Consider the following 18794-nt stretch of genomic DNA (forward strand, 5'->3'; position numbering starts at 1 on the left):
AGCAAAACATGACACTAAGTTGTGTGTCCTCTGCCAAGTCCCTTCCCTTCTCTGGACCTCATTTGAAGAATGTTTTCTCATCTGAAGAAGGAAATAAATTTATGGACCTGCAAGCCAGGATCCTTTTCTGTTCTGATATTTTTCTTCTCTGATTCTATAGCTTCAAAGCTGAGCCCCTCCAGGAGTTGGGGAACTGTCAATTTGGGGAACTGTCAATTTTGGGAACTGTCACTTTGGGGAACTGCTCCCAGCAGTCAGCAAGCCTGCCTGGGGTGTGAGATGCCACCCACAAGGGCCTTGCCCCTGTTCATCCTGGCTAGGCCCGCACCTCCACCCTAGTCCCTCCCTTCGCAGCCCCTTCAGTGCACTCATAGGTAAAGCCCGGAGCTGAGGATGGGACCCCACCGCCCCCACCCAGGTTCTTCCCTCCTATCCTCCCTCCCTGGCGCCCATTAGCTAGCCCAGGCGGTGGGGGCGGTGGCTGCTGAGTCTCCGTGCCAGGCCCAGCCCCCGGAGACGCACCTGTTCTGACCTGCTGAGCAGGTTCCCAGGTTTCTGCCGTCGTTGTTGGCCACGGCGTGGGAAGCAGCTCTGGGGGAGCTCTGAGCTCCCGATTACGGCTTCTCAGGGGTAGCCACGGCTAGGTGGGTAGAAGCGGGCTGGGTCTCCTAGTGGAGACCCAAGTCGGATAGGCAGGTGTGTCAGTGCCTGGGGACTTTGTAGCTTCCTGTCGACTGGGTCGTGTGCCTTATCCAGCGCTAGACCGGCTCCCAGGGAGAACTCGGTGGAACTTCAAAATCGCTGGGCAGGTCTGCCTTTCAACCAATGCCCCTGTCCCTGGGAGCCGAGATGTGGGGGCCTGAAGGTTGGCTGTTGCTGCTGTTCCTGGCATCATTTACAGGTAGGACTTACCTGATCCATCAGGACTCTTATTTCTGAGCCCAACCTGGCACAGGCATGCACACACAAACACATAAACACACATGCATGCATTCATACAAACATTCTCTTTCCTTGGACTTGGGACAGAAGAGCCCATCTCCAGCTGCCAGGAATGCCCCCAGAAGAACCAATGTAGCTCTCTGTCCCCTGGTGAGGTCAATGTGTCTGGGGTCCCTGATTACCTCTGCCAAAACCTTACTTAGGCCTGAGCTGTGTCTAGGGGAAATAGATATGGTGACTCAGTGCAGGTGGGCAGGGAGGTGGAACTGCTGAGGACCCTGATCACCCCAGGGCTTCCTGGAAGCTCTTTGGCCTATCCTCTAGACTCCAAAGCTGGGGCTGACTCAGAGCTCAGCTGGTCTCAGCAATCATCAGGTGCAGGAAGCCTGATGTCCAGGGAGCATTTCTTTCTCCTCCTCTTGTCTTTGTGATATTCTAGGGTACCAGGATTGGGGTGTCTGTTGGGGGACTATAGAGAAGCTGAGCTATCTTCTCACTCTGCCTCCTCTCTTTCCCTCCGCACACATACTTGTTAAGTGTTAGGGTGACAATAGTGGCTATTTAAAGGGCTTCGGGGTCTAGGATAGGGGACTTTCTAGATAGGGTGTGGTCTCCTTTTGTTCATTTCCTGTGCCCCTATTTTCTCAGATGTCTTATGCTGTTCCTCACAGCATACAAATGTAATATACATACAGCAGATATGAATTATCAGAGTTTATAATATTCAGAGTGGGAGTGTGTGTCGTGCGTGTGCGTGCGCAAATTGCGATACCATAGACTGTTCCCAGGGTAAGAGGTAACTGAGAAATCTTTGTACTTGGGAAGATGGGGCCCTACCTGGAGAGGGCAGTTGAATCCTCAGCCTTGAGAGTAGTAATGAGGGAGTCTCAGTTGTCCAAAAGCCTCTCTGGCTGTGATTCCCATTCCCAGCTCCAACTGATGCTCTATGGAGAAGGTTAAGGCCTGGATTGCTGGATTGGTAGGGTTGGGGGCTTCTCTGGCTTTGGTCTTATAATGGAAGGTCATTGGCCCAGCCTCCAATTTCAGAATACTGAGTTCCAACCCCTGCTGCTCCCCCATCCTTGTGTCTTAATTTGCAACTTCAAGACAACCTTCCTCACTTGCTCAGGCCAAGAGGGTGGGGCCTCATTGCTGGGGCTAGGGAACCCAGCAGGCACTTTCCTGTAGGATCTACCCACACCTAAAGAATGGAGTCATGCTGTCTCAGGACTTGGAAGGGATCAAAGAGATCTACCACTCCAACTCCCTCATTTTACAGATGGGAAAACTGAGAGAAATAGATAGGGAAATGAGACCTATAAGATTACTCAGTGTCAGAAATATAACCAGGGTTAGTATCTTGGTCTCCTGACTCCTTGTTCACTAAAGAAAAGTACAATCAAATGTACACTGGGTACAGCTGAGGTTCTAGATGCTGGAGAAGCACTGGTGAATAAGACACGGCCCCTACCTTCCTTTCCATGACACACAGCTTAATGTTCTTTCAAAGAGAACCCCATCTAGTTGGGAAATTGCCCCTGTCCTCACCCAGTGCCTTGATATGAGCTGCTCAGGATTTGGTACTTAAGGAGACCACTCTGCTGTTGCTTCTATAACCTCCTCAGGGCTATTGTCACGCTCAGGGCTGATGACTCAGACCCCCTAGTCTTAGCCTGAAAGCAGGTGTTCCATCTCCGTTGCCATCCCCATTCTACCTCTTTTGTGTGTTGACATCTCCTTAGTGCCCCTAGGAGCCTGGAGGGCTTCGTGTTTCTGAATTAACCTTGGATTGGGAAATCAGAAGCCTTGGATTCCAATCCCATTTCTGCTATTAATTTGCTGAGTGACCTTGAGCAACTAAGAAACTTAAATTCAGTGGGCCAAAAGCTAGGAATGGATGATCTCTGCAGGTCTTCCCAATTCTGAAATACAATGACTCTGTAATTGTCCAACTCCTAGCTGGAGGGTGGGGGGTGCTGGGGTGCTGGAAGAGTTGCCCAGTCTGACTATAAAAATAGAAAGGGCAAAGGGTCTTTGCTGAATCTCTACTGGGGACCTAGAGGACCTTTCCCTAGGATACTTTCTTAGCCTTACTGCAAATTTATGCCCCCCTCCCCAACTCCGGGGCCAGTAGAGCTCTGAGCCCCAGGGCCCTGCCCCACCCTTGACAGGGAGAGAAGCCCAGGCTTGGGAGGCGCCTCCAACACCACAGCTCTTTGTCTCTCCTTAATGGGATGAGTTTCCGGGTGCGTTCCCTCCCTCCTCCTTCCCCCATCTCCTGTCTTGGTGTTAAGGGGCCCAAATCTGGGAGATACCCTTCAATAAACTCCAGGTCCCCATCTTTTGTCTGGACCCAGAGGGCCCTGTAGGACCAGAGAATGAATGATTCTTTGAATTCTGAGGTCTGTCTTCAGAGGGTTAGGATGAGTTCTCTGTCTGAGGTTAGTTTCCTAGAAAGGGAGGTGCCCAGTCTCTGCTTTTCTACTCTTGTTTACAAAGGGGGGCAGGCCCTTTCCTGTAGGATCTACCCAAACCAAGAGAAGCCAGAAAGGGAAGCTTGCTTCCCCACCCAAGTGGCAAGAACTGGGAGAATCCCAGGGAAGCCCTTGGCCCCAGTGACCTTGGTTCCACCCTAGTGTTTAAGGGCATTGGGCTAAGGAGACCCCAGCAACAGAGAGGGTGGTGAGGAGCTTAGAGTCCATGGTTTCATCTTCTGTATTCTAGCCTCAGAATCTTGGGGTACTCTGGGCAATGTGAATGGGGGTCAGCCACAGTGTAGAGCAAGCCCAGTGAGGAGAAAATGCCTGGGCTTTCTGGCCTCCAGAACTTGTCCTTGTACTGACCACAGAGTCTGGCAGAGAGAAGGGATGGAGGTTAAATTAAGAAACTTGAGTGAGGAGAGAAGGGGATAATGGAGACTTGGGGTCTTTGGGTCTAGATCTGGGAGATATATATATCTATATATCTATATCTATATCTATCTGTATAGATACATACATATATTTGGTACTGGGGATTGAACCCAGGTTTGCTTTTGTTTGGGGGGGGGTAGGTTCCAGGGATTTAACTCAGGAACACTTGACAACTGAGCCACATCCCTAGCCCTGTTTGTATTTTATTTAGAGACAGGGTCTCATTGAGTTACTTAGCACCTTGCTTTTGCTGAGGCTGGCTTTGAACTCATGATCCTCCTGTCTCAGCTGGGATTACAGGCATGCACCAACTGTACCCAGCATACCCCCAGCTTTTTTATTTTTTATCTCATTAAGTTACTAAGGTTTTGCTAAATTGCTGAGGCTGGCCTTGAACTTGGGATGACAATAATCTTAAACAAGAGAAATTCAAAATGGGGAACCGTCCACTGTACCTCCTAGAAGAAGGGTATAGAGAGGATGATTGGGATAGGATATTTTTTACTGGAACAAGCAGCCAACAGGGAGTCCCCCAGCCTCAGGAGTGTTCTCTATAGTTTTCTGACTGCCCTCCATTTCCCTCTAAAACTGGTGTGTCCGGGGAGCTGGGGTGGAGGCTGTGAGTTGGGGTGGGGCAGAGCTGGCCTTGGCTGGGAGAGGGCAGAGGTGGGGGGGGGGGGCAAGGATCTCAGGAGTTTGAGAGAAGCCGAATTCTGGGTCTCCCACCCACAGTGTGGCTGTTGTGGTGACGCAGCAGGGCTCAGACTCTGGCTCCGGGGGGGGGGTTTAGGGGACTTATCTTTGCTGGGAGCTGTGTCTGGGCCAGAGACAGCTGCCTCTAGGCCTGTCCTCTCCCATTGTTCTCCTCTCTCTGTGATTGGTGTGCCCCCCTCCCCAGACACTAATCTGCAGGTGGGCGCTTTGCCCGGGTTGGGAAGCTCTCACTAAGCCAGGGGGCTTAGGACAATGGGGGGTAAGGAGGGAGGTAGATGGGCGGGAGTCTTCTTATTTTCAAAGTTTCTTAGCACTCTAAGGCCAAGGTTAAGGGGGAAGGGAGGACCAAGAGTGGCTTGCTGGATTGTTTATATCATCAGTTCTGGATGGGGGGCTTCAGTGCTTCCCTCCCAGGTCTTTTCTACCAAACTCACCCACATTCTCCAGGTCTCTCTGGTGGAGCTAGAGTTGTGGGGTTAGGGCAGGGAAGAGTTAACAAAGAAGAATGAGACCCTAGACCGTTTGGACCCCTCCCTCTAGCCTCAGGCAGATCTCCCCCCTTCTCACCAAACCCACACCAGACAGCCCTTACCCCAGGCCTGGAGCTGGAGCTGGTTTTTCAGGTGGTGGCAGCATCAGAGCTCAGACAAGAGATTCCCAGGGAGAGGCCTCACTGGGGGGCCAGAGGTGCTGAGGGAAGCCCAGGGGGCAACAAGGGTGAGAGTCCCTTTAGTAGGAACCTGAGGAACAAGGGAGAGGGAGCTTTTGTTTTGTTCTTGTTGGGAAGGCTTGGTGGTAATTTCCCAATACCTAGAGGGACAGTGACCTCATCTCTGGGTACCTTCAGCTTGAACCTGAGATGAATCTGTCCTCAAGTCTCAGGGCGAGGGATGGGGGGGGGGCAACACTTGAGACAGGTCACACAGCAAAGGCTCAGAATCACACACCACTGACCAAGGGCAGCTGAGACAGATGCAGAAACCAAGATAAGCAACATCAAAATATTTACCATGTGTGCAGAGTTCTGCAGGACAGGAATACCTGACAGGCATATAGGGTATGAGATGCACATGTAATGAATGGTACACGCACACATGCACGAATGCAAAACTCTTCCCTCTGGGCATAGAAAAGTAACTACATAGAATCCCTTGAAGATAAGACATGAATACATATATGTGTGAAATACCCCCAAATTCATGAAAGGACATAACCTCACAGATGTGCGAGCTCTATAGAAAGATTGGCCAGGCCATGTATTTAGACACAAAAGACTCACACTTAGCCAAATGTGGTGGTGCATACTATAATCCCAGTGATTTGGGAAGCTGAAGCAGAAACTAAGTTTGAGGTCAGCCTGGGCAACTTTGTGAGAACCTGTCTCAGATAAAAAAAGGTTTGAGGTATAGATCAGTGGTAGAGTACCCCTGGGTTCAATCCCTAGTACTGAAAAGAAAAACTTTTTTCCCTTTTTCTCATAGACCCACCTCTAGGACCCCTGTGTGCACCCCTATATGTTCCAACAGAGGATATTGATAAATATAGGCCCCTCATAAAGAAAAGATCTCTTCCCCAGAGATGCTGCTATGGTTGGATGTGTGAGGTATCAACCTCAGTTTCCCCTTTGATCAGAGGCCAGGCTTCACACAGAAAGGAAAGTTGGGATCTAGGCAAAACGTGGGGTGCAGCCAGCTAGCCCAAGCCAGGAATGGAGGACCTGTCTGGGAGCGGGCGGGGTACACAAAGGGCAGGGCCCCAAAGAGGCCCGAAGGGGCCTGGCCAGGGGTGGGGGAGGCTGAGGGCAGGGATCCCGTCTGGCCAGTTGGGCCTGTTCTCTTCCTTGCGCAAGGTGGTGGTGGCTGTGGCTAGGCCTGCTGCTGTGTGGCGGCTTCTGAGTCACCAAGGCTCCTGACCAGCGTCCTGGTGCTCCTGGGAGGCAAGGAGGGGAGGGTCAGGGGGAGGAGTACCCAGCTAGCTAGAGTCCACTAGCCTCAGCAAACAATTTGCAGCAGAAGGGTCTGTGGGCTTGGCCTGGCCTGGCCACCACATGCCCGCAGGGTGACCTCACCAGGCAGGCGGTGTGTCTCCTTGGGTCTGGTGACATCATCATGCTGACGCCGGGCAGGCACTGGGTGGGGAAGAGGAGGAGGCAGTCCTGGCCTGCCCTGGCCTGAGAGCCTGAGCTCCTGAGTCCATTAAACCCAGGACAAGGACTCTAGGGCCCAAGTTCCTTTTTTTTTTTTTTTTTTCTCTTCTTTTGCAGCTTAGGGGATGGACGGAAGGCAGTTGGAGGAGGGAGTTGCCTCAGCCTGAGATGTTCCTATTAAATTGTGGATTTAGGACCATGGGAGGGTGGGTGCTGCAGGAGAGATCCAGAAGGGACTTTCTTGTTTCATTGGGTTTTCATTCTGCAAAGCTTGAGCTTGTTTTTGGGGGTGGAGCTCTTGGACTCACAGGTCCAAGGGACATGGAGGACTTGGGCTCATGTATGTGTTATGCCCTAGAAGGTAATTTTTTTGGGGAGGGGAATATGAGGGGGCAGATGATTGGCAGATATAGGGATGGGGATGGGATATATGCCATCTGACATCATCCCAGAAATGATCTTTAGAGAAAATTGAATGCTTCAATGGGGGTAGGCCTTAGGATCCCTGTGACCTACATGGTCACCAGTATTTGAGGCAGAGAGTATTCCAGGGAGCCTCTATCCCAAGCCTGACCCCAGTTCTTCTTTTGCAGTTCTCCTCCTCTCTCCAGTGCCAGAAAGGAGGTGCCTGGGAGGGGTGCAGGTGGTTAGCTGGACTCCCAGGCTGGGCTGGGTGGGACCAAAATCAGCTTAGGCAGGTCAGGGCCCTGGTATCTGGCCCTTCAAGTCTGTCCCGTCTGGTCTGGGCCCTCCCAACTCCCAGCAGAGTCTTCTCTCCCTCTACTCCTGCCAGCAGGACTGTAGGACCCCTTCCTCTGCCTCATTGGAAACCTCTGGTCCACTCAATGCTTCACTCTCTCCCTCCATGTCTGCCTCCCTTCCCTCTTCCTCTGTCTAGTCCAGAGGTGCTCCCTTTGTCCATGAACCCAAATAATCAGGCTATCCTTATCCTTCCTCCACCCCATGGTTGCCATGACAATGCCCTCCCTGCCGGGACCAACCAAGGACTGTATATTCCTCCTAATCCTACCCTTTCTTTCTCTGCCCTTGTCTCTCACTCATCCATTTTTCCCATTCATTCATTCATCCAGTTGGTCAGTTAATAAACTTTCATTGAGCACCAGTTCAGTGTCTGGCATGAAGACCACATGAACACAAAATCAGAAACCATATGTGATGTGTGGTCCAGTTTCTGCTCTGTAGGAGCTCAGTCTGGTGGGGGAGGCAGACAAGAAAACAGCAAATGCAATCTATGGGTTACAGTGTTACGACAGGGGTAAAAGCGAAGAACTAGGAGAGTACAAAGGAAGGACATCCAAGGCTGCCTGAGGTAGGGCTGGGAGGGATGACTCCAGGAGGAAGTGATGCCTAAGCAGAGTCTTAAAGCATGAGTAGGAGTCCTCCAGACAATGATGAGTAGGAGCTACCAGACACTGGGAGGAGGGCATTCCAGGCAGGGGTACAGTATGAGCAAAGGTGAGGATCAACAGGGTGTGTGGGGTGCTGGGCAGAAGCAGCGACTATAACTGGTTGGGAGTTGCTGGAATATTCATCTAAGTCAAGGAGCTCTTGCCACACCAGAGCACCCTTCTGAACCAGCCCTTGGTCCCATGTTTCACATTTCATTCCACAACTCACACATTTATTTCTTCTCATCCATGAGCTTCTCCAGACCCTGCCTCTTTCATAAGGTATTCATTCTGGAAATTCTGTTGTCATTGAGTCTCTCCTCTCCCTCTTCTCTCATTTTGGTCAATGATCAATCCAATCCCTGTCAAATTTCCCTCCAGGAACTGTTCGCTCTTTCCTGCCCCAGCAACACCATCCCAGGACAGCAGCTGTCTTTGGTCTGCGTACTCTCTGGTTCAACTGCACATCACCTCTTACCTTGCACTACTCACAGGGCTAAGGAACCTTCAGTGACTCCCCGTCTACTCTTGACCAAATCTGAATTCCTTTGCCTGGCATGGAAGGTTCTGGGCAATTTAGCCCCACCCTACCCCAGCCATATTTTCCACTCCTGTTCAACATACACACCCTAACTTAGGTTGGGTCCTCTCCTCTGCTTCCTGAAACCAGCCAGCCTTGCCACTACTTCTTCACTCACCTTGATCTTTTACTTGAAATGCCTTTCTAGATCTCTCTCCCTGCTAATCCTATGTAACTCATCCATGAGGTCCTCCCCTGTGACTCAAGCCCACAATGACTGCCTCATCATACAACTGGCCTGCAACACACCACTAGGCACCAAATCAGAAACCATCATGGCATATTTCCATAAGACCTCTGGTTTCATGAGGGTAGGGAATGGATCTTATTTGCAAGTTTATATGATGGATATCTGATTCCAAATTCTTCTTCAAGTGCTTCATACTGCTGCCCATCAATGTGCACAACACTACTCCTTCATCTCTGGTCCTAATTCTGCCTCACCAATCTGACCCTATTGCTGTGTAACTGTCCTGACCTCATCTTTCTGGGCCTCGTCTTTGGTAACTTGCTCATTTTTGCCTCCGAGCCTTGGTTCATGCCATTCCTCCCACTTGGAATACCTTCTACTCTCTGAGAATCCAGTTTCTCACCTTCAAGCCATGAAAAGAAAATTCCAAAGGGCCTCGCTGGATGAACTCTTCTCACCCTACCTGCTCCAGCCAGACACCAACGGCTCTGGACTCTTGCTGTGGCTCTCTGCCACACTTCCTGAAAGCATTCACTTTTACTTAGTTGGTAGGTTTAGTCTCCTGTGAAAGCTCGCTGGTGGCTTTCCCTGTTTCTGGGTGCACAAATTCCATTTCCCTGAGGACTAGGAGCTCCCTGAGGGCAGGGGCTGGGTCTCTGGTCCTATTAAAGCCTCCCACCTTTCAATTGCTCAGGATACAATCCGAGGCTACAAGAGGGTGTGAGTCTTCCATAAATTGTCTGTGTGGCCTTAGGCAAGTCACTTCCTCTCTCTGGGTCTCAGTTTCCTCATCTGTTAAGTGGCGATAATAACGCCTACCTCTTGGGAATGTTTTGTGGATCTAATGAGGTAATGAACTGAATGCGCTTTGCAAGCATAAAATGCTCCAGGAGTTCCAGGAGTTCCGGCTGCTTTGGCTGTCATTATCATTATGATTGTGTTCCCTTGACTCTGGCTGCACCCCTAATCCTGTGTGCTCCTGTCTGCCCCCTGCAGGCCAGTGCCCCGCGGGTGTGCTGGAGACCACGGATTTGATAACCGTTGTGCTGGGCCAGGATGCAAAGCTACCCTGTTTCTACCGAGGGAATCCGGAGGAGAAAGTGGAGCAGGTAGCATGGGCTCGGATGGACGTGAACGAGGGTACCCAGGAGCTGGCGCTACTGAACTCCCAATATGGGCTACACACGAGCTCAGCCTACAAGGGTCGCGTGGAACAACCACCCCCGCCACGGGACCCCCTGGACGGCTCAGTGCTCCTGCGCAACGCAGTGCAAGCAGATGAGGGCGAGTACGAGTGTCGGGTCAGCACCTTCCCTTCTGGCAGTTTCCAGGCGCGGCTGCGGCTCCGAGTGCTGGGTAAGTGGTTCCTCCTGGGCATGGCCGGGGGCTGCTGTGTATGTGTGTGCAAAAGCACCAGATGCCCAGACTCAGAGTCAAGGAGGGCAGAAACCGGAGGCAGGAGGAGTAGAGACGGGACCACAAAGACAGATGGGCCTAGGCTGGTGGCCAGGCCTATAATCCTAGCGACTTGGGAAGATGAGGCAAAGGGATGGAAAGTTCGAGGCCAGTCTGGGCAATTTATTGAGACCTATCTCAAAATTAAAAGTAAAAGGGCTGGGGATGTACTTCAGTGGTAGAGGGCTCCTGGGTTCAAGTCCCACAACAGGGGAGTGGGAACTGCAAAACAGGAATAAAAACATAGGATACTCTGGGGTGAGGGAGAACCATCCTTTTTATTCCTCCACCCAGTTCAGAAATTCTTGCCAAGTAACTCCCAAACCTGGGGAAGAATCCATTTTTGGGAAGTTCTTCCTTCTGATAACCTGAAGTTGCCCTCTGTTTTATTTTGCCTGCTAGAGCAATGTAACACCTAGCCTTTCAAGGAAATGAAGACCTTTGTTAAGGACCTCCACCCAAATCTGCTCTTCTCTGAGCTACACTTACTGGTTCCTACCACCATTTCACTAAAGACACTGATTCAAAGCCTCCCTTGCCATCTTGGGCCCCATGGTTTTAAAATGTGAGGCCCAGATGTGGACAAGAGACCCAGCTCTGGTATGGCCATGCATAACCAGGAGGAACCTTCAGTGAATGTGGTCTGAGAGCACAATTGCCTTTTAAACCACTATTGTGGGCACTTGTGGTCAACCTGGACCTATGGTCAGATTAAGTCTTTACCTTTCTATGCTTGGGTTTTTAACATTTTGAAGCTAAAATTAAAGGTCTTTATATAGTTTTCCTTTATCCACATAGAAGGTAGTAACTCCAGCCTTGGTGTAGAAAATCTGAGGGTGAATCTAGACTTCATCACCTAAGACCTTGAGCAAGTCATTTAACTTCTCTGAGCTTTAGTTTCCTCACCTGAAAAATAAGGATGATAATACCGATCTCATTCGCTAGTTGACAGAATTAAATGAGATAACATTTGAAAAGTGTTTAGCATAATAATTGACACATAGTAAGTATTTACTAAATAATTTTATTATTATTAGATAGTATCTAGTTAGTTTTTAAATTACTACATTATTTTTTATTTAAAAAATGACCCATCTCACTGTAAAAAAAATTCATACAATGGAGAAAGATACAGTCACTTAAAATTCTACCACTTATCTGGTGTACTTGTTAGTGAAATAAGAGAAAAACTAGGGAGCTGAGTGTGGTGGCATATGCCCATAATACTAATGAGTTGGAAGACTGAGGTAGGAGGATTATGAGTTCCAGACAAGCCTTAGTGAGACCCTGTGTCAAATTTTTTTCCCTTCTTTTTTTTTTTTTAATATATTTTTTAGTTGTAGTTGGGATCCAATACCTTTATTTTATTTATTTATTTTTATGTGGTGCCGAGGATCGAACCCAGTGCCTTGCATGTGCTAGGTGAGTGTTCTACCACTGAGCCACAACCCCAGCCCCTCAAAATTAAAAAAAAAAAAAAAATTAAAAAGGGACTGAGGATGTAGCTTAGTGCTAGAGCACCCCTAGTTTCAATCCCCAGCACTGGGGCGGGGTAGAAAAGGAAAAAAGAAAAAGAAGAAGAAGGAATAGGGGTCGGGCAGCCTCAAGTTTGCAATGGTGCAAGACTACAGTGGGATGGAGTGGGGCTGGGGCCTCCTGAGAGGGCTTGTGCAGACCCATGAACTCTGCCTTCACCCACCCGCAGTGCCTCCCCTGCCCTCACTGATTCCTGGTCCACCGCTAGAAGAGGGCCAGGGCCTGACGTTGGCAGCCTCCTGCACAGCTGAGGGCAGCCCAGCCCCACAAGTGTCCTGGGACACAGAGGTCAAAGGCACACCATCCAGCCGCTCCTTCACGCACTCTCGCTCTGCTGCTGTCACTTCAGAGTTCCATCTGGTGCCTAGCCGTAGCATGAATGGGCAGCCACTTACCTGCGTGGTGTCTCACCCTGGCTTGCTCCAGGACCAAAGGATCACCCACACCCTCCAAGTGGCTTGTGAGTACTTAGATGCTTGGGTAGACAGGCCTCATGGGTTATAAAAGGGTTGGTGAGACACTGTGAGACCCCCAACTCCCTCCAGGCTGGCCAGCCTGGGTCCTGAGGCTATAATGTGTAAGAGAGTTGAAAGGTAGAAGACCTGGAGTCCAATGCCAGATAACCTTGGTGAATCACTGAAATCTCTCTGAGCTTGTGTCCTTATCTTTACAGAGGAGATTGCCTTGCTTTGCAGCTTTGTTGGGAGAATCAAATATAAACATGGAATTGAAAGCACTTTGCAAAATATACATTTTAGGTTTTGGAGGCAGATTTGGGAAAGCTCTCGTTCTGTTTACCAGCTGTTATTTAATCTTGTTAGGCTTCATTTTCTTCATCAGTGAAATGAGTATAATTATACCAACTTTATGGGATTTTGATGAAAATTAGCAACCATGAAGCAAAGCATTTCACACAGAGCTCAAACTATACGAAAGCTCAGGAAACAGCAGAGACTGTATTCCCAGCAGTATACATCAAGTCTCTGGGCAGAGGTGGGAGGGACCATTTTCAGCTCCAGCTGCTCTTACATTTGGCACAAAGTAGGTCCTCAACAAATGTTTGTTAAAGAAATGATTGAACCAGGCACAGTGGCACATGCCTGTAATAACAGCAACTCAAGAGGCTGAGGCAGGAGGATCACAAGTTTGAGGCCAGCCTGGGCAACTCAGCAAGACCCCACCTCAAAATAAAAAAAAAATAAAGATGAGCTGAGGATGTAGTTCAGTGGTAGAGCAGTCCTTGGTTCAAGCCTCAGTACTGAAAAAGAAAGAAAGGAAAGGATAAACTAGTATAATTGTAGGATTGTAGTATTGTTAAACCTTCAAAGACTCTAATAGCATTTATTGAGCAAGTGGCTAGCACTTTGCTAGGCACCACGGGAGATCCAGAAAAAGTGTGACACTTGAGGAACTTATAGGCTCATAACTCAGGTGAAGCAATATAGACTCTGAGCTTAGGAGAGGGAACCATGTGGCCAGGAGCTGTGGGCCAAGTGTGGTGCAGCTAGGTTTGGAGGCACATGAGTAGGATGGAAAAAGTCAGGGGGAGGCTATTCCAGGCAGGGTGGGGCAGGGGGCAGGGCCCTTCGAGGAATCCCATGATTAAAGGCATCATTCCCATGCTTTCTCCTCCCACCTCCCATTCCAGTCCTTGCTGAGGCCTCTGTCAGGGGCCTTGAGGACCAAAAGCTGTGGCATGTTGGCAGAGAAGGAGCTATGCTCAAGTGCCTGAGTGAAGGACAGCCCCCTCCCTCATACAACTGGACACGGTAAGAGGACTTACCATGGTGAGGACTAGGCTTGGGACTAGGATCATCCCCTCCCAGGGCCAGCACATGCTCATTATAGGCTGGAATCATATATTCAAACTTATGATAAGCTAGGGCGCATGTTCAGACCTATACAAGAATATGCATGGTCACCAAATATTGTTGGCTTGTTCCAGGGCTTCTAGGATACGTGGTCATTGGTAGAAAATAAAATGGATAAATTCTTGGCTCTTTTCCCCTAACTTTTAAATTGTGAAATACAGCATAATATTAGGGATAGGGTTGCAGCTCAGTGGTAGAGCACTTGCCTAGCATGTATGAGTCACTGGTTTCTATCTCTAGCACTGGAAAACACACACACACACAGAAGCCCATGGTATTAAATATTAATATTTTATAAATTTAGGTGAATGCAAAAAGTGCATGAGATGAAGAAGACAGCTGGATGTAACTATTGTTACACCAACACTCATTCCTATCATTGCCACAATATTGCCAGTACCTCAAAAACACCCTCCCACTTTCTCCAGCTCCCTCAAGAGTCGGTCTGAGATGTCCAGAGACCAGAAAGAGATAGCTTGCACACATGTGTGATACCATGACAGACATGTTCTCACATGTGGGCGTATGAGCGATGCATGCTTTGTGCCTGGCACTAGGTTTTCGTGCCCACTAGGCATCACAGGTGTTGGAGCCCTCAGTCACATTTTCCAAGTACCCCTGAGCCCAACTAGGGCTGCAGTGTCCTATGGTATGGACTTTATAGCATGTGTGCCTGGTACCCAGTGCTGGATGACGTGATACCTATGGGAGAATGTGGGATGGCACGCGTGTGGATCTTCCCTGAGTGCGTGTGGGGGGTGCCCGGGTCAGGCTGGGCGGCAGGGAGAGGGGCCTCTGCCTAGACCTGCCTAGGGGAGGGTGGGGCACCGTGGGAACAGCCGGCGGCTCTGGGTGACGTCATGGGGGAGGGGGGGAGAGCTGCCTGGACATGCTGGGTGGTGGCAGCCTCAACCCGCCCCAGAAGGCACCCTTCAGCTTTCCTATCCTCCAGGCTGGATGGGCCTCTGCCCAGTGGGGTACGAGCAGAAGGGAACACTCTTGGCTTTCCCCCGCTGACCACTGAGCATAGTGGCACCTACGTCTGCCATGTTAGCAATGAGCTTTCCTCGAGGGATTCCCAGGTCACTGTGACTATTCTTGGTAAGCATGGGGGTGGGGGATGGTTGGAGAATAGAAACAAGGGACCTGGGTCTAGGGCAAGGGGAGGGTTGGAGGGTAGTAACAGGAAGCAAGACAAAAGAAAGAATTGGGGAAAGTATTTATTTAGGGGGACAGGATGGTTTTTGCAGAGGGTCTAGCTGAGTGGGTGATTGGGGATGTGGTATACGAGGGTGGTGTGTGAGGGCATTGGGGTCGTGGTGGTTCGAGGATATGGGCATGCACTTCAGACAATGGCCTGTCTCCAGCAGACCCTCAGGACCCAGGGCAACATGTGGATCTAGTGTCAGCGTCCGTGGTGGTGGTGGGTGTAATCGCTGCCCTCTTGTTCTGCCTTCTGGTGGTGGTGGTGATACTCATGTCCCGATACCATCGGCGCAAGGCCCAGCAGATGACCCAGAAATAGTGAGTACTGGCTCTCCTTGGTGGGTAGAATTAAGCTGGGAATGAAAAGGAAGCAAGCAGAAGGTGGGACAGAACAGAGGAAAGAAAGGAGACTGAGTAGCCAGACATCTGGGGAGCTTATGGACCAGAAGTGGACAGTCTTTAGGAGGTGAGAGGGGCTTGGGGCCTGGACCACAGCTGGGTGGTGGGAGCTGTTTGGCCTGAGTGAGGATCAGAGACATGCCAACTATGCGCACTTGCTCACACACAGGGCACACATGCTCTGCTGCTACACTGCCACCTGCAGCCACACACTCATACCTGCAGGGCTGGCAGAGCACCCACACCATGCAGCCAGGTTTCACATAGACACCTAGGCTAGGCTCACCTTGGGTGGCCTGTTGCTACCCTCAGTTCCTGACAAGGGGTGTCTTTCCCAGTGAGGAGGAACTGACCCTGACCAGGGAGAACTCCATCCGGAGGCTGCACTCTCATCACACAGACCCCAGGAGCCAGGTGTGTGCCAAGGTGGGGTGTGTGCATGAGGGGTGGCTTGTGTCTGGGTGTCTATGCAGACCAGGAGCACAGTCCTCCACCAGTCTGGCTGTGACTTGGCTGGGCTGGGCTGTGGATGGGGTTGGGGAGTGTCACTGCTTTGGGACTGGGAAGACTCCTTGTAAGGGCCCCTTCACCATTAGCCTGGGGGTTGCTCTGGGAATCTACCACTAGTTCTGGGTCCAGGGTGGGGTTGGGATGGCAGTGGGGGAATGAGGTTGTATCAGAGAGGGAATGGACCTGTGGGGTTGGGGGAAGGGTGATTAGGGAGGAGGCTGGTGGGAGGACAAGTGGTGAAAAGGCTGAGGGGAGGAGGCTGAGCTCTCTTTTAACTCCTCCCCCATGTCTGGGCCCTGCAGCCGGAGGAGAGTGTAGGGCTGAGAGCCGAGGGCCACCCCGATAGTCTCAAGGACAACAGTAGCTGCTCTGTGATGGTGAGGCCCCCGGCCCCACCGGTGTTCCCACCACTCTCCTCAGGCCCCTCTCCTGGCCCCAAATGTGGTGCGTTAGCAGTCCCCTTACCAATCCCTCGCGCCTCAGCCCTGGCTCATATGTGGCCCAACCCCGAATCTGTGTTGTGCCTTCATACTCCCTCTCCCCTTCCTTTCCCCGTACCTAACATTTGTTCCTGGCCCCTGATCTCGGAGCCCCTGTGCCTGTGGGACAGTCATTACCCCGGCTTTGCCTGACCTCTTATCCCACCATGACCCAACCATCCCCCATTGTATCTGAATGCCCTGCTTTGGTTCCTGACCTCTGCCCTTGGTCTCCAGAGTGAAGAGCCAGAAGGCCGCAGTTACTCCACACTGACCACAGTGCGGGAGATTGAAACACAGACCGAATTGCTATCTCCAGGCTCTGGACGGGCAGAGGAAGAGGAAGATCGAGATGAAGGCATCAAACAGGCCATGAACCATTTTGTTCAGGAGAATGGGACCCTGCGGGCCAAGCCCACGGGCAATGGCATCTACATCAATGGTCGGGGACACCTGGTCTGACCCAGGTCTGCCTCTCTCCCCTAGGCCTGGCTCCTTCTGCTAACATGGGGGATTTTAACTCATCTCAGGGGGGCCTCCTTAAATGCCCCTATCTCTTGAGGAAGATGCTCCCCACCCCACTGACTGCTCCATGTTTTCCTCCAATCCTTCTGTTTATTGGGGGGGGGGGCTCCATTTGAGTCTCTCCCACCGTGTGTGCAGGTCACTGTGTGTGTGTGCTTTTGTGTTTGTGTGAGCATTCACTGTGTGTGGAGGGATGATTGTCTATGGTTATATATTGTGCTGTCATGTTAAAGTCCAAGTGGACAGTGATGTGTGTGCCACAGGATTTGGGTGGCTGTGTGGGGAGTGATGTCAAGGTTTGGTTTATGTGTGATGTGACTGTGTGACCTCTCTACCTGCAAATGCAGGTATTTTCCTCAGACCCCAGAGCAGTATTAATGATGCAGAGGTTGGAGGTGAGAGGTGGAGACTATGGGTCAGATCCAGGTGTGCGGGCATAGCTGGAGCTGGAATCTAGCCTCTGAAGTGGGGGAGCTGGGTTCCCACCACTCTGGAGCCACCGGGCAAGTGTGAAGCGGCTGCCCAGGGGTCTGCCAGAGGTTTGAACTGTTACACGGAAGAAGCCCTCTGCCCTCTGGTGGCCTGTGGGCCTGTTGCATGTACATACTTTCTGTAAATAAACTCACAGGGAGCTTTCAGAGCGCTACTCCAGTTCCCGTGTAAGAGAAAGAGAAAAAAAAAAAAATTAAAAACCTTTCGATTTATCTGCATGTTTGTTACTGGGATTGCTTGCTGAGAGGCCAGCCGAATTAGGAATTCAGCAAAGCTGGACCTCACTCAGACCCCACTCAGTGGGCTAATTTCTGTGATTGTGAAAGGTGATTCTAGGGCATCTTCACCTAGGCAGTCCCTGTGGAAGGAGCCTGACGGCTGGTGACATCTGGAATTGGGGTGTGAGCCCGGTGGCTACTGGCTAAGGGAGAACACGAAAGTCTTCTTGATCCAAACAGCCCCTCACCTTTTCCCCTAGCCCCATTCCGGTTTTTTGTTGTATTCACAGTTGTTTGTGGTCCCTTAGTATCGAGGGCTCCTGGTTCCACCCTGGTGTAGGGGAGAGAGGGTAGTTCTTATAGATGGGGGAGGGTGAATGTTCAGGTGAGGGGGAGGAGGCGCCAGGGGTGAGAATGTCTCCTTTTCCCAGGGGTTTCTGGGTCATTGATTCAGGGCTCTTTTGGCAGTTTCTCTGAGTGGGGTTTGGGGTTAGATGTTTATATTTATTTGGCCTCAAACCGAATAGCAAGATTTAGGGCTATGGATGTGGCTCAGTGGTAGAGTAGCTTGCTTAGCATGCCTGAGACTGAAGGTTCAATTCTTAGCACTGAAAAAAATAAAGAGAGAGAGAGAGAGAGAGAGAGAAAGAGAGAGGAAGAGGGAGGGAGAGAGAATACTGAGAACTAGTGCCTGTGTGGCTTGAACTCTGCTGGATTTCTGGACCAAAGGAGAGGCTCCCAGCCTCTGTTAGCCCAGTTGGCCCAGGACTTTGTGGACCCCAAAGCGCTGGTATCCTAGTATGTACATTTTGTGTAAATATGTGCATATTTGTACATAAAATGATATTCTGTTTTAAAATAAACAGATAAAACCTGTGCTGTCTGATTCCTGTCTTTTGCCTTGAACCATAAAAGCCCTCAACGCTTGATCCCTGTGTCAGTACCAAGTAGGGCAGGAGCCTGGATACCTGTAGCTGGGAGGGAAAGGGCAGAGAATGGCTTCCACAAGGCCTCCAATCATCTCTGAGGGTCCCCAGGTTGGGGAGTAGAGCTAAGAACCCTTTCTGGGAGAGTCAGTGTCTTAGTTCAAAAACCTTTCTTGTACTGGAGACTTAAAACAACAGTTGTGTAAAATAGACAGTGGTGTACCCTTTTGACAGATAAAGAAACTGAAACCCAAGTTAAATGAACTCCACAGACTGTTAGAGCT

The 18794-nt window shown here is 50.5% G+C and overlaps 1 protein-coding gene across 4 annotated transcripts; it reads left to right on the forward strand.

The window, feature by feature from the left end:
• The first annotated feature begins 533 nt into the window (after positions 1 to 533).
• Positions 534 to 18460, forward strand: Nectin4 (nectin cell adhesion molecule 4). Of its 4 annotated transcripts, none has more exons than XM_021721137.3 (9): positions 535 to 901; positions 9890 to 10249; positions 12054 to 12344; positions 13533 to 13653; positions 14708 to 14856; positions 15123 to 15279; positions 15699 to 15774; positions 16173 to 16247; positions 16587 to 18460. In XM_021721137.3, exons 1-9 carry the CDS (start codon positions 826 to 828, stop codon positions 16809 to 16811), a joined length of 1530 nt encoding a protein of 509 aa, XP_021576812.2. In that variant the 5' UTR covers positions 535 to 825; the 3' UTR covers positions 16812 to 18460. The 4 variants fall into 4 exon arrangements, with proteins under 4 accessions (XP_021576813.2, XP_021576812.2, XP_005341883.2 ...); XM_005341826.4 differs by having other exon boundaries at positions 15126 to 15279; XM_021721138.3 differs by lacking the exon at positions 16173 to 16247 and having other exon boundaries at positions 534 to 901.
• Positions 18461 to 18794: the final 334 nt, after the last annotated feature.

The sequence above is a fragment of the Ictidomys tridecemlineatus genome, chromosome 11 (assembly GCF_052094955.1).
Source record: "Ictidomys tridecemlineatus isolate mIctTri1 chromosome 11, mIctTri1.hap1, whole genome shotgun sequence".
NCBI lineage: Eukaryota > Metazoa > Chordata > Mammalia > Rodentia > Sciuridae > Ictidomys > Ictidomys tridecemlineatus.